This window comes from Lutra lutra, chromosome 8 (genome assembly GCF_902655055.1).
Source record: "Lutra lutra chromosome 8, mLutLut1.2, whole genome shotgun sequence".
NCBI lineage: Eukaryota > Metazoa > Chordata > Mammalia > Carnivora > Mustelidae > Lutra > Lutra lutra.
This window is the reverse complement of record NC_062285.1, coordinates 36,158,830-36,172,817: the sequence shown is the minus strand read 5'-3', so window position 1 is coordinate 36,172,817 and position 13,988 is coordinate 36,158,830. Positions and strand designations below refer to the sequence as shown.

The 13,988-nt window shown below is 46.0% G+C and overlaps 1 protein-coding gene across 42 annotated transcripts in view; it reads left to right on the top strand.

Annotated features, from left to right (window-relative positions):
* Positions 1–13,988, top strand: part of CACNA1C (calcium voltage-gated channel subunit alpha1 C) — a 735,566-nt gene that overhangs the window by 548,012 nt on the left and 173,566 nt on the right. For all 42 annotated transcript variants that reach the window (XM_047742048.1, XM_047742037.1, XM_047742034.1 and 39 more), the window contains exon 9: positions 1,146–1,318. In XM_047742048.1, the coding sequence (XP_047598004.1) occupies positions 1,146–1,318 (173 nt within the window). The remainder of the gene's footprint in view (positions 1–1,145; positions 1,319–13,988) is intronic.

Here is a 13,988-nt window from a genome sequence, read left to right as displayed (position 1 = left end):
CTAATATACCTATTTTGGAAGAAAAGACACAGACTTGCTTTGAGAGTTGAGAACTAGCCTTCTTGATCAATACATTCTGCTGCCAGCCCCTTCCTTGCTCAGAAAGTGAATTTGAAGTCAGAGAGAAAATCAGGACAGAATCAGAAAATAGGAAAGAAATACCATTCTGTCAGAAATTTTTCAATAGGCCTTTCTCCCAGCAAATCCCAATCCAATTGCAATTTCTACCCATTATTGTTTTAAACTGAATGCATCATTTAACTTTCATATCATCTTGCTTTTATGTATTTTTCCAGCCTGATTAGATTTCTTTTTTAACTATAAGGGCAGCCCCCAGGACATTTTCTTGTGTTTAGAGTCCTCATTTGTCTCCTTGTGGGAAAGAACTTTCTCTAGATTAGAAATCCTTCCAGGCATGTTAAAAGTGGCAAAACAAACTCTAGAAATGAGAAGAGAGGTTGAGGTGGTTAAACCTCCTGGGCCTTAAATCAGTGGTAAATATCTACCAATTGGCTTTTGGGGTGGGGGGAGCCCTCGTTTATAGCATTTGCCAATTTTCACGGTGTAAATATTCCCACCATGGCCAATTTCAAGCCACAAGGAGACATCAGTGAAGCTAGAACAGCAAAGAGCCATGTGTGGTAGGCTCCTGGGAGCCAGTGCGGGTGAGTGGGCTTCAGCATGCCACCGGCCCTTAACGCCTTTGTCACCCAGACATACTTTGAGGTTTTCCAGTGGCCACCCAGTTCCAGCAGGAATGAAAGTGCACAGTCCCTAACTGTCATGGAGGGGTTTTAGTGACCATTTGAAAGGGGTTTCTGGGTCACGGGAGAATAGTTGTTATTAAAAGGCAAAGGCCATGACTGTGATCCAAGAATGAGGGAAATGGACTTCATCCATCCCTTTGTACTCTGTTGGCCTGCGTCAGGAATGTCTGCTTTGGTGACTTTCTGTTTATGTGAGAATAGAGACAAAGCCTGGGATGAGGAGAGAAGGCTGTCTGTGGAGAGCTGGGGCAGGTGGGCGGGTCTCTTGGGGTGAAGAAATTAATCCCTTTGTTTTCTCTTATCTCCATCTCTCCATCCCGCCCACCTGGCCTTCCTCCTTCTTGTATGCTGCCCTGCCCCTCTGCTCTCACTCCCCAGAGAGTTTTCCAAAGAGAGGGAGAAGGCCAAGGCTCGGGGAGATTTCCAGAAGCTTCGAGAGAAGCAGCAGCTAGAAGAGGACCTGAAGGGCTACCTGGACTGGATCACCCAGGCAGAAGACATTGACCCCGAGAATGAGGATGAAGGCATGGATGAGGAAAAGCCCCGAAACAGTGAGCAGTCTTTCTGTCTTGGGTTAGGTTCCGGGAGAGGGAGGAGACAGGGGCCGGAACAGCAAGACTGTCTATGACCAACTTGTCCTTATAGTTTGTCTTGCTGGAGCAATATTCGATGCATTGATAACAATCATCTCTACTCAAAGAAATTCGTCACAGATGTGACATAATTGCTGTTGATCTGTAAAGCTTCATATTCCTTTTAGAAAGATTCTAAAAGACAGTTGAGGTTTTGCTAAGGTGGACTCTTTTTTTTTTTTTTTTTAAATCAGACATCCTCCTCCAGGCTCATCTTTTTGGGCAGGAGGCAGATTATGGTCTTCCCATTAGAGTATTTATGTCCTATTGTGTAGGAATGTGTATACACATATATCCTAGCACACATATATAAAGATATGAGTTTAGTTTCTTGTCCTTATTAGCAGGCATTATGTCCATTGTGTTCAAACTCCCCAGTTGAGTTCTGTGTGTTTCTGCTCATTAGTAACTGAGTTCTAATTGGGAATCTGGGAGAAGGAGCAGGTGGAGGGAAGAGGGAAGAAGACAGTCAAAGATGTGAATAGAGAACAAAATCTCTGCTCCCTCATTTCAAAGACTGATTTAATACATCTATCAACTGTTCCCTTTCTGATAATTCTGCTCAAGGTACAAATACAAAATTAAAACACACAAACAATAAGGGACTCATAACAACATAATTTAATAACCTAAGGAGACCTTTATGCTCTACTAAGTAGTTTTGCAAGTTCAAAGACAGCACCTTTGATGGATTGTAACAGTGAACAATGATGCCATTGAGGGTCTTTCTGGAAAAATGCCTGGCAGCTTGTATTATACTGTTGATGGTACTGTGGAGTAGTTGATTCGTTTGTGGACTGAATGGTATGGTGAATAAATAAATTGGCCTGTGAGTAACAGAGAAGCTTACCTCTAAGGCACAGGAATTGGCATCTTGGCTCCTCTCTTCACCTTAAGTCGGGGTGAAGCCCCTAACTCATGATTAATGGTGATGAGCATGCTTCTTACTGTGTTATTTAAAATGTGCAGTATCCCCTACTCACTTGGCAATTAATTGCCATCCACAGAGACGTATAGTTATTCTGTTCTCTGGCTAAACCCAGAGCTTCCAAGGAGAAGTATGCTGCTTCCTTGCCTTGCCCATTAAGTGAATAAATTCCAGGGAGTTTCCAGCATGGAGTATTGTCTGCTGCTAGAGCAGACCACATTGACAAGGCCCATTTGCCCACACTGCTGGCTAAGCTTTAAGAAGAGCATACTGAACTGCATACCCCAATGGACAGGGTCTCTGCCTCATTTTCATAAGCCCAAATACAGAAGAAATCAGACTCCGGTGGCTCTTGTGTCTCTCACCACATGGCTGGAGGACACTTTTGAGTCTGCTTCTTGTCCTCAATCAGTCTGTCCTGGGAGGATGGAATGGGAGCCTAGCTCCTTTAGTTGTGGAGTTGATGGTGGAACAGTTCTAGGGGATGGGGCAAGGGAATAAGTATTCAAAAAAGCAAGATATAGAGAGTAAAAAAAATAACACTTGCAGTGAAGAGAATGTGAGAAACTTAGGAATGGAGCCAGAAAATGGGTCCAAAGGACTGTCTATTGGAGAATTCCAATTACAAGCAGAGTTGATGTGATTAAATTATTAAGGAATTGGCAACCTAACAGATCTGCAGGAAAGGCAAGTCTATGGCTCCAGAACTATATTCTCTTCTTCAGAACTTCATAATTTGCCCTTCAAAACAAATACAAGAGGAGAAGTGCTGCTACAAATTACATGTGTGTCTCAAAGTAATATCTTGGCCTTTGAAATTGCTAAAAGATTACAGTTTAGTATATTTGCCAGTTCTTTGCAGTTCCAAAATTAAGTAGCCTTTTAAGGGAAGAAGGGTATTATCACTCTTCATCGATGGTTCTGGCAACTTCCAGGCAGAATCCCCATCAGCCCTTACTAGACGCACCGGTGACCCAGAGTTGGCTCCAGCACAAGGGAAGTTCAATTGCACATTCTGTGGTATCTGGGCTTATCAAGAGGGGATCCAATGACTCATTTTTTTCTAGGCAAACCTACAAAATCACTGAAGAAGTTGAAGGAACAGGGGTTGGGAAGACAACAGAGTAAAAGGGCATAATAGGGAAGCATTTCTTTAAGTTATCAGAACAAACAATGTGGCCAGTAAAATTATATGCAAAAATACATTCTAGTTCGTTCTTTCTTCCTTCCCTCCAACCATCGATCAACTAAGGGCAACTCTGTGCCAGTCATTGTTTTAGGCACTGGGGATATAGCAATGAACAAAATAGTCAAACTTCCTTGCCCTCGTGGAAATTATATTCTAGTGGGGAGATGGACAATAAATTAAATAGTATATCAGAAAGTGACAAAATGACAAGTACTATGAAGACAGAAGTGTTGAGAGGTGGCCAGTAAATACCTCACTGTGGAGGTAGCATTTGAATAAAGACTTGAAGAAAATAAGGAAATGAAACATAGATATTTGGGAAAGGAGCATTCTGGGCAGAAGGACTAGCCCATGCAAAGGCGTCAAGGTAGGAGGATGATGGACATAGAAACAGAAGGGAGGCTAATGTGACCAGGTAGGAGTGAATAACAGGGACAGTGGTAGGAGATGAAGTTTAAGGTTAACCAAGAGTAGATCATGAAAATCATTGTAAGAATTTGGACTTTTACTAGAGGTGAGCCAAGAAGCCCCTGGTGGTTTCAAGCTGAGAAGTGACACAGCCTATATATATTTGACAGGATCCCCCCAGCTGCCACATGCAGAATGAAATGGAAGTGAACAAGGGTTACGCAGGGAGCCAGATAGGCTACTGCCCCTGGAGATGGTGCTGCCTTATGCTGGTAACACGACGTGGTGGGTCAGGCTTCAGAATAGTCTCATTTGCTGGCATATCAGATATGGGATGTGAGAGACAGAGAATTCAAGGAGATCCCAAGACAATTGTCCTCAGCAGTAGTAAGAGCTGAATCATCATTTATTGATTTAGGGAAGATGATGACAGGAAAAGATGTCAGGGCGGGAGTATCCAGAAAACAGTCTTGGACCTTTAGGTTTGAAATGTCCATTGGACTTCCAAGTGTAGATGTTGAGTGTGCAACTGGGATAAATCTGAGTCTGTGGAAAAGCCTGGGCAGAATTATAATTTGCGGAGTCAATATTCACCCAGCTGTGATAGTAGGGCATAGTGTAGACAGAAGTGAGACGCAGCCTAAGAACCTGAGTCCCAGTGATGTTTGGAGACAAGAGTGATGAAGAAGAACCAACAAGGGAGACTTAAAAAGGTATGGTCAGACAGACAGACAGGAGGAAAAGAGGGGGAGGGTCTGTGTTGCCCTGAGGCCAAGCTGGGTGAGTACTAAAAGCTGGTCATTGGGCTTAGCAATGTGGAGGCCACCACTGGGTGAAATGGTGAGGTTCAAAGCTGGAGGGCAAATGAGAGTCTTCTTTCATGAGTCTCTTGGGTCTAGATACTTCACAGGATGGTATCAGGCATTGTTTGCAGACATCCTGTTGTTGTGACACATGTGGTCTAGCTGTGAGCCATCTAAAGAAAGAGGAGAGGAAGAGATTCACGCAAACCAGCCTGCCTGTATCTACAAGCCAGCCTTGCATTCTCTCTCAATCTTGAGTCATTTCAGTACTAGCCATTGCCTCTGCGATTGGCTTCAGACAGCCTTGGGAAAAAGAGAAAATGACACTCAAGAGCTATTTTGGTGCCAAAAAGAATAGAAGCAAGCAAAAGTCATGCTTGTGCACTTTGCATTTTTGATACTTCCAAAGCAGGCAGACGCATGGGTCTTGGCCTCCAAGCTCTACTCCTCCTGGATAAAGACTGGGGTAATGTGGAACCCTCCCCCTCACTCCTCCCCCTCTAAGCAGCAAGAAGGCTCCCTTGTGAAGGCACCACTTACAAAACTATCACGGACACGGAACCCACTGTCATCAAGAAAGACACGTTGCTCCAAGGGCTGGGCCCATTTCCCAGCTTCAATGTCAAATCTGACAGAAGGCCAGTCATTAGAGAGAGAGAAGACATAGAGAAAGAGAGAAAGTCAGAAATTTCTTCTCTCTTTTTCCTCCTCAAGATCAAAAAACTGCACGTATTAAATATCTATCCATATGAGAGTGTCTCTATCGTGCCATTAAGACAATTTAAATGCACTCACAGACCTCTAATGCTTGCAGTCTAAGACAGACATTTATGTGGATGAGCCTATAAAAGACAGACAGACGGGAGGACCAAAACATTGAATTTCCACATAGATAAGCAGGATTAAATATTTACGCCCATGGTGTTCAGTTATGTGGCACGGGAGCCACTTTGGCAATCATCATTAGCTGACGAAGCCGCGTGACAGCTCTGTGCCCCGCAGAGTCTAGGGTAGTGGATTATTGAAATACGGAAATTTGAGGGCTTATGAGAACTGCAGGTTGCCCACAAAAGGGCCCCGTGTGGCTTGAAAGCAGTAATCTGAATATCACTGATTTACATTATATACGTGTCAAGGGCATGTATATCGTTATTCCAACCTTTCCTTTTGTTTTACATTTTCATCAGTGAAATCAGCATTTACCCTGGACTTGACTTGTGGTCAGGGGTTGCCAGGCATCTGGATTTCTGTGACAGAATCCCACCAAGGATCTGGCTCTGCAATCATGAGAAGAAACACTAACAACTGTCTTTTCCTTGATTCCCTTCTCAGCTTGCTCCCTTTAGTTACCATGTGTTAGAGGACCTGACCTCACGCCTCTCAGTGAAAGCAGACTCCATGCAGACCCCAGAGATCTCTTGTCCCCTGTGTTAACTCCCACTGGTCCTAATTGGGGCCCTAAAACTTTAGTGTCAGAATGTGGCCTTAGAGAGAAGGTGCGGAAACCAGAATCCAACACAGGAACAATAATTCACCTGAGTGGGTTATTAACAAGGGCAGGACTCGGATCCAGGTCCCCTGATTATCCATATGAGACTCATTCTACCACACTGTGGAGCTTCTCACAGAAGCCTTGTCAGACAGTTCTGGGCAAAAACCCTCCCTAATCCTCCCTAGGGGCTCCCATGGCCCTGGGGTTTCTTCCCCTTTTTGCATGCCGCTAAGCCACACTGTGAGGTCCTCAGCCAGCTGCCCTTAATTCGCCTTCTGCCCCTCCTACCTGACAAAGCCCCAAGCCTTGGAAATATTAGTGTGCATAGAAGCCAAGGGACTTACAAGAATTTGTGAGTCCCTCTGCATAAGCAGGCTTGGGTCAAGCGTGTTCTTTCCTGCCCTGAGCAGAGAAGCTCAGACCATCACCAGACTTGAGTAGCTTCCCCATTCTGTCCCCTCAGAGTGACTGTCTTTTGGCATCACTGATGATTCCCTCTCCAAGTGCTCCCTACTAGCTCCGAATCACTCTCCAGTCTTGCCAAATGCCATTTGAAACCAGGCAGAAGGGCACAGAACCCCCATAAGCAAAGACAGTGGCAAAGTAGGAAGATTGCCACGTCATGGGAAGGTGTGGAATGCTCTTGAGAAATGACGGAAGGCTGTTCCCTGAAGACGCTGGCCACTAGTAGGAACCACTATACACTGGGGCTCCACTGTGAGACTCATTCATGGATTCTTCTGGCTCTTGTATTAATCAGTACCCCTGGGTGGGGCTTCTGGACCCAGGATTGTATGCAGTACCTCACGTGGGGGATCATGTCATCACAGAGGCCCAGGTGGGCCTTCCCAAAGGTAGCACGTCTGCTTTTGGGGCAGACTCTGGCCCTGAAGCGTGTCTTTGTCCCAGCCTAGGGAGCTGTGGAGAGCTACTGGAGGGGTGGCATCGACTATGCAGGGACAAGTCAGGTGTGCCAATCTCATGGATCAGCCATAAAGTTCTTAAAGCCAAACCAGTTTGAGGGTAAAGCTTGCTGACCTGGACCTGTTGGGAGACCAAGAAAGCCTTCTCAGTGAATGGCGGCTGTAGGCTCCTGGAGGAATGGAGAAGAAAAAGCTATATAGCATTTTAATAGTATTTGACGGCCTGCCCATTCAACCTTAGGTCAGCGTAAGGGTGCCTGACTGGTCTGTGACATCATAAGTTAGTAAGGGCTCTGTTCCCGCTCAGGAGGCCCCTGTGCAGTCTTTCCAACACCCCACCCCCCACCCACTCAGGGAGACTCCCAGTTCATAGCACCTTCTCAAGACAGAAGGAACCTGGCTGCACCATTGCAGAGCCCAGGGCTCCATGGGGATGCCACAGGAAGGAGAATGAGGCAGGCTCGTGCCCCAACACAGTTACACACAACTAGCTCCAGAAAACAAATGGTTACATTTATGGTAAGGAATATAGTCAACACCAGCTGAGAAACATGCCCAAAAACAGTTTCTTACACATTTTTAGACACCTGCCTTTGTTTTGGTTTAGCCTTTACTGCCTAAATGCCCATGGCAGCAAGCACACAGCCAGGCACTTGCTAGGCAATGCTGAGGTTTCCCAGAGACAAAGGATCACCCACTGAGCCACCAGACAGCTCCTGCCATGGCAAGGGGACAAGTGAGAGCTGTTTTCCTGGGAGCACTGGCCAACCATGTGTCCCACAGGGGCAGAGCAAAGAGGCTGTTAGCTCTTGAAGAACTGCGCAAGACCAGGAGTCCTCAGTGGGGCCCCAGAGCTTGGAAGACCCACTTCTTCTACAGCGCCTGGGGGACAGCACCCTCTGCCTTCCAGGCAGGGTCTCAGCCCAAACTAGTGTCTTCTGAGCCCTCTTCAGTCTCAGCAGCTTCGCCACCCTCCAAGCGGCCAGCTACTGGGCTACGACTTCTTCCTCCCTCTTTCTCCTCCCTCTTCTTCTTCTGTGATCCTTCCTTCATTCAGTCAGCCACCAGACCTTAGGTGGTCCCCCTACCCCACCGAAATCTCCTGTCTCTCTCCCTCCCCTTCTTACCGCCCCTCTTCCCCAAGGTAGTAACCACCTGGGAAACTACCACACACCCTGTTTGGTAGAGCAGAATTCGTACTTCTAGAGCAGGTCAGTCTCCTGCTCAGAAGTTCTCAATGACTCTCCACAGCTGCAGAATAAAGCCCAAGCCTTTTCCCCCTGTATTCTCAGCACCTCAGATCTATCCCAGCCAACAGCTTTAATATATCACTCCCTATTCCCCTTCAGCAAAACCAGACTACTCTTGTTTTTCAGATAGGCCTGCTACTTCCTCGCTTCTGGACTTGCATGCATCTCTGCCTGACATACATTCTCCTCCTCACCTGCCCCGACCCTGCCCAGTCCTCCCAGACTCTCTCAGTCCTCCTAGACTCTCCGTCTCACGACAGGCAGTGCCAAATACTCTTGACCTCTGCCCCGCCTCACTGGTGTCAATATAGATGGCCCAGCCCTCTCGTTGTACAAAAAACCCTCAGGAGGCAAACACTATGCTTTCCCAACTTCTTACTCGCTGTCCCACTTAGCATCCAGGACAGTGATTCATATTTCAGAGACTTCCCTCCTCCAAAAAATATTGAACTGAATTGAATCAAACCCAGCTCTGTGGATCAAGAATATTAAGGTTTTATGTCTCTACTTACTTGGCCAAATACCCTTTGTCTAGTCTTAGCCATACTCACAATAGGCCCTTGGAAAATGTACCATCATTGACAATGTGGATAGAAGTGAGTCAGGGGCTGAGGAAGTGGGCCTAGAAGAAAAGCTGGAAGGAGCTAGAATTCTAGACCCACTGAAAGAGAAAGCTGGGTGGTCAATAGATTAAGGGGGAGACTTCTTGAGGGGGAGTCATTGTTCTGCAGCTTGTGCTTTTGGGTTCTGAGATTGGATAGCGGACACATACCAGCCCTTCATGGGTTCTCCTGATAGAGGCAAGACAAGGGAAAGGGCATGATAGGGGACATGTCTTTTCCTTGCATGCAAGATAGGAAAGACATAGATTATCTCACTTAACCCTCCCCACGATAATCTTATGTCGATACTCCCATCCTCATTTTATCGATGGGAAAACTGAGGCTTGGAGAAATTCACTTGTTCATGTCACATAGCTTGTACTTTGCCCAACCTCAGCTAGGTAGGCCTTGATCCCAATTCTGCTGACTCTGTAGTATGCTCCTTTATACTCCTATATACTCCTTATACCATAGTCCCTCCCCTCAGTGATATGAGGGCTGTCCTCTTCCTCCAACCAGAAGGGATCTAGAAGAGGGCCAGCTAACCCTCCTGGGAGGCCAGAGTAGGCTTTGCTCTGTAGCAAATCAGTAGCACTGATCACCTTCAGTCTAATGGGCAAAGCAAGATGGGCAGAGAAAAGAAGGAGGGGGAGGGCTGTAGAGGGAAAACAGTGGCAGGGAAAACTGATCTTAAACGTTAACAAAAAGGGGCATGAGCTTGATTTTTAAAGAAAGAGAAAAGATTAGCTTTATTTTTATAAGAACTACATTTGAAACATGAAAGGAAGTGGTGACATTATCTTGTTCAAGCAAAAATCAAAAACAAAAACAAAAACAAATAAGTTAACTTGAGATCAAAAACTATCCATCTCATGGGACGGGTCGTACCCACCTGGCTCAGTCAGTAGAGCACATAACTCTTGATCTGAAGGTCATGAGTTCAAGCCCCATGCTGGGCATTGAACCTACTTAAAATAAAATCTGTTTCATCTTTTTTTTTTTTTTAAACCATTTGGAATGGTTTAAGAGACAGTCTTGCTTAGAAGAAAACATGAATTATATGACCTATCAGAGTTTCTTTCAGTTCAGGGACCCTTTTGGACTTGATTAAAAGAGAGTGCCACCAGAATGGTTCAGGAACGGGGTGTTCTAACTCACTGATCATCCACTCTCCTTCCTTGGCAAACCCCATGAAGGCTGTGATATGGTTTTCCTATGATAATGCAGGATTGTGCAGTGCTGCAGGGCCATCCCTTCCAAGCCTCCAACAATCCCAGGAACCTTGGCATGGTGGGGGCCCAGAAGAATAATCTCTGGCCAGGGACAGCCTCACAGTGAGGAGTTCATATGTGGTGTTTTCGAAGAAGTCTTTTCACCTACCTGAAGCCACAAAACCCTTTGACCAATGGATCTGCCCACTCAGGCTCGCCCAGGGTAGGTGCCCTGATTTGATTTTAATTTGGGGCTTTGCAAACAGATCGACACACCTGGGAGCTGGAAATAGCTCAGCAAAAGGATCAAAGGGGAGATGAATCACTCTAAATTTCCCTTTGATCCATTTTCTCCGAAAACCAGTGTTCATTCCCCAAACAAAACAATCCAGGGTACAGTTGCCCTTGGCTCCCAACACCCACCCCTCCCTTACTTCCACATAAGCACTGGGAGATAAAAGCCCCATGTCACATCAAGATATATTACCTGTCAGACGACTGGTAGTGAAGGAGAAGGAGTGACAGCTCCTACCTCTGTCATTCCTTGCTGCGGTAGAAAATCCTCATCTGTTGATGGAGGGAGATCAGCCACGGACTACATTTCCATCATCAGCGCACATGGCATGGGAGGCCAGGGCAAGGGAGACAGACACTGAGATTGCTGGCCTTACAGTAGCAGAAGAGTTTGGAGGAGACCTCCAAAATGACCTCTGCCATTCAGAATATCAAGACGAAAAAACACAGGCAGGGTCTTAAAGGGACTTACAGCCTAGTGAAGGAGACAGATGCACAAGCAGGTCATAGCAATGAGTTGAAGGAATGGACAAGGTAATAGAGAAATATGGAGGCAAAGGAGTGGCGTTTGGAAGGGGATGGATGGGGCTTTCTACCCAGGGAATGATCTGAAGGGGTGCCGTGTCAGTCGGGGTGTGCTAATCATTGTCATAAGCAACCTCCAAATTGTGTCTGGCGCCTGACACAGTGAAGGTTACTTCTTGCTCCACAGTTCAGTGTGGGTTTGGTGTTGGTAGGAGGGGAAGTTCGTCTCCATACAGACTTTGGGAACCAGGTCTTCCTGCTCACAGTTCTACCAGCCCCTGGGCCTCAGAGGCCTCCATGGGTCCTCTGCATCAGGCCAGCAGCAGAGGGAAGGGAGAGGGAGTGTGATGGCCAGACATAAGAGTGCGGGCATGGCTCCCATCCTCACCTCATTGACCAGAATATTTCTCAGCTCCAGCTAGCTTCCAGGGGCTAGAAAACCTAGCCTAGCTAAGTGCTGGGGTAGAGAGGCGGGAAGGGGGAAGAACAACTGGGGTTGGGTGAACACAGGGCAGAGGCTGTGCCCTCCCAAAGACTGGGAACAGTTCAGAAGGCCAAAAGGGTTAAAAAAAAAAAGGGCATTGTAAGCTGAGGGAGCCATATATATCAAGGATAGAGGCAAGTAACTGGAGGCGGGAGGAGAAGAGGAGGAGGAGGAGGAAGGAAAAAAATGTTACTTTAGGGTGCATGGGGAGAAACCAAAGATTGAGCCGACCAAGAAGCCTTTGGAAAATATTCCCTGTGCTTTTCCAGACCCAGGGATGGTGGAGGGGTTACAGCAGTGACCTGCCCCCCTGAAGGACTCCCCACTGGGAGCTGGTTTATCTTGTCTGGGAGCTCTGTCAGTCCTTGGCCCCTGCTTTCCAGTCCTGTTTGTATCCATGACTAAACACACCAACAAACAGTGCCTTTCCCCTGACAGGTGCCACATGTAGAATTCAAGTGACTCTACCCCATTTAATCCCTGCCCTTATGATTAAGTGGCTTATGAAAAAAAAAAGGTTGAGTAACAACCCCAAACATAGGGCTTTGATAGCTCCATCCTTCAGGATTACTTCATCAAATGGAAATGCACATGCCTCTGGTGATAACTACAGTGTTTCCAGAAGAGATTTATGCTCCCATATAATAGGAAAGATTTCATCCTCTTAAATAACTATAGTACCTGCTGTAAGTGCCGGACTATTAATCATTGTGATCACTTTGCATTTAAGCCTCATGGTTAGTGGGACGGGACTGGAGCCTGGTCAGAACAACAGAGAATCACCCTAAGGGAGCTGCTCAGTAGAAAGGTGGTGCCTTGGGAAGATGGATGGAACTCTTAAATCCAGAAGGCAACATGTCAGTGCTAGGCTGGGCTGCAGGCAGTGGGGAAAGGGAAAGCTGGAACAGGGAAGACTGGGCCAGTTAAGTATTATTCCTGCCTCCATCTGGTCTGCTAGAACCAATTCCCATAGACTGCCTGGCTTCAACAAGAGACATTTATTTCTCATAGTTCTGGAGGTTAGAAGTCCAAGATCAGAGTGCCAGCATGGTCAAGTTCTTGGAGGGTCCTCTTCCTGTTTATAAAGGGCTATTTTCTTTCTGTGTCCTCATGTGGTAAAAAGAGCACAAGCCATCTCCCTGGCCCCTTCTTTTGAGGCCACTAATCCCCATCTTAAAGGCTCTATACTCATGATCTAATGACTTCCCAAAGGCCCACCTCCAATACCATCACACTGGGATTAGGGTTTCAACATACAGATTTGGGGCAACACAAACATTCAGTCCATTGCAGTGACCTTTCTGTGTCCCTATACTAGACCCTGGATTCCTTCTCAAGTCAAGTGGATGGCTCTAGCACAATCAGAAAATCACAGAATCCTAAAGCCCCAGGGCACACAGGGGTGTCCCAGTCACTGAGTCTCTCTCCTAGCCTCCGGGGAGAACCACACAGTGTCCTGTCACGCCTTATGTACCTATTAAGTGCCCTGGGGGCTAAAAGAAGCATCTGGATTATTTCTATAGGGTTCTATCTCCTCTAAGACTGGCTTGTTTTCTGAAGACAGCAAAGGGCAGATTTTCTCCCCACTCATGGTGTTCACAAACTTACTTTCTCTCAAAGATGCGTGCAGGTATCAACACTCCCAGGGCAGACCACAGAATGTGCTCAAGGGTAACATAGTGGGAACTGGGCAAAGGCCTCCCAGAATAGAACAAGCAGTGTTGTTCATTTCTAAGCACCTGATTTCAATCCTAAACTTGGACTTCACTGGAAAGTCTAAACTTTCCTCCTCCTGCCCCCAGTTCGGATCCTCCAGCAGGACCCACATGAATCATGACACTCAGCACCAACCCTCCTCAAAGGGGAGGATGAGCAAGAAAAATGTGTTTGCCCAGAAGACCTGATTCCCAAAATATAGCTCATGAATGAATGGTCTCTGCAAAGGTCACCGAAGAAGACCAGAGAGAGAGTCGAATGTCCTATTCCAGGTGATATCTCCAGATGGCCTAGGAAGAAAAAAAAAAAAAAAAAAGGAAGAGAAAGAAAGATTTAGCCATTTATTTAGATTCATACAAATACATACTCCTGGCAACACAGACTTAATTCATATTAGTTCATCAGACTGACCAAAACTACCCCCAGCAAAGATCTGCAAGGGTGATTCACTAAGACAGAACTTTGATGAAAGTAAGTTAAAGTTTGTCCTTTCCAAAAATACACATTTGAATTTTGACAAGTTTCTTTGGTGTTAATTTGTCTTATTTTTATTTTTTACAAAAAGATATGGGTATGAAGATATTTTTTAAATGTCTAGACAAAAAAAATGCCTTTGATGCTCCCTAAATCATGCTCTAAAAATCATTTGCCAACATAAAGCTGGTTTTGCATAACCTAACCCATGCACAGGACTTCACAGCGGCTCATACTCGGGAACACAAACAGTACAAGATTAGAGGTCAAGAGAAAATATAAACACAGGC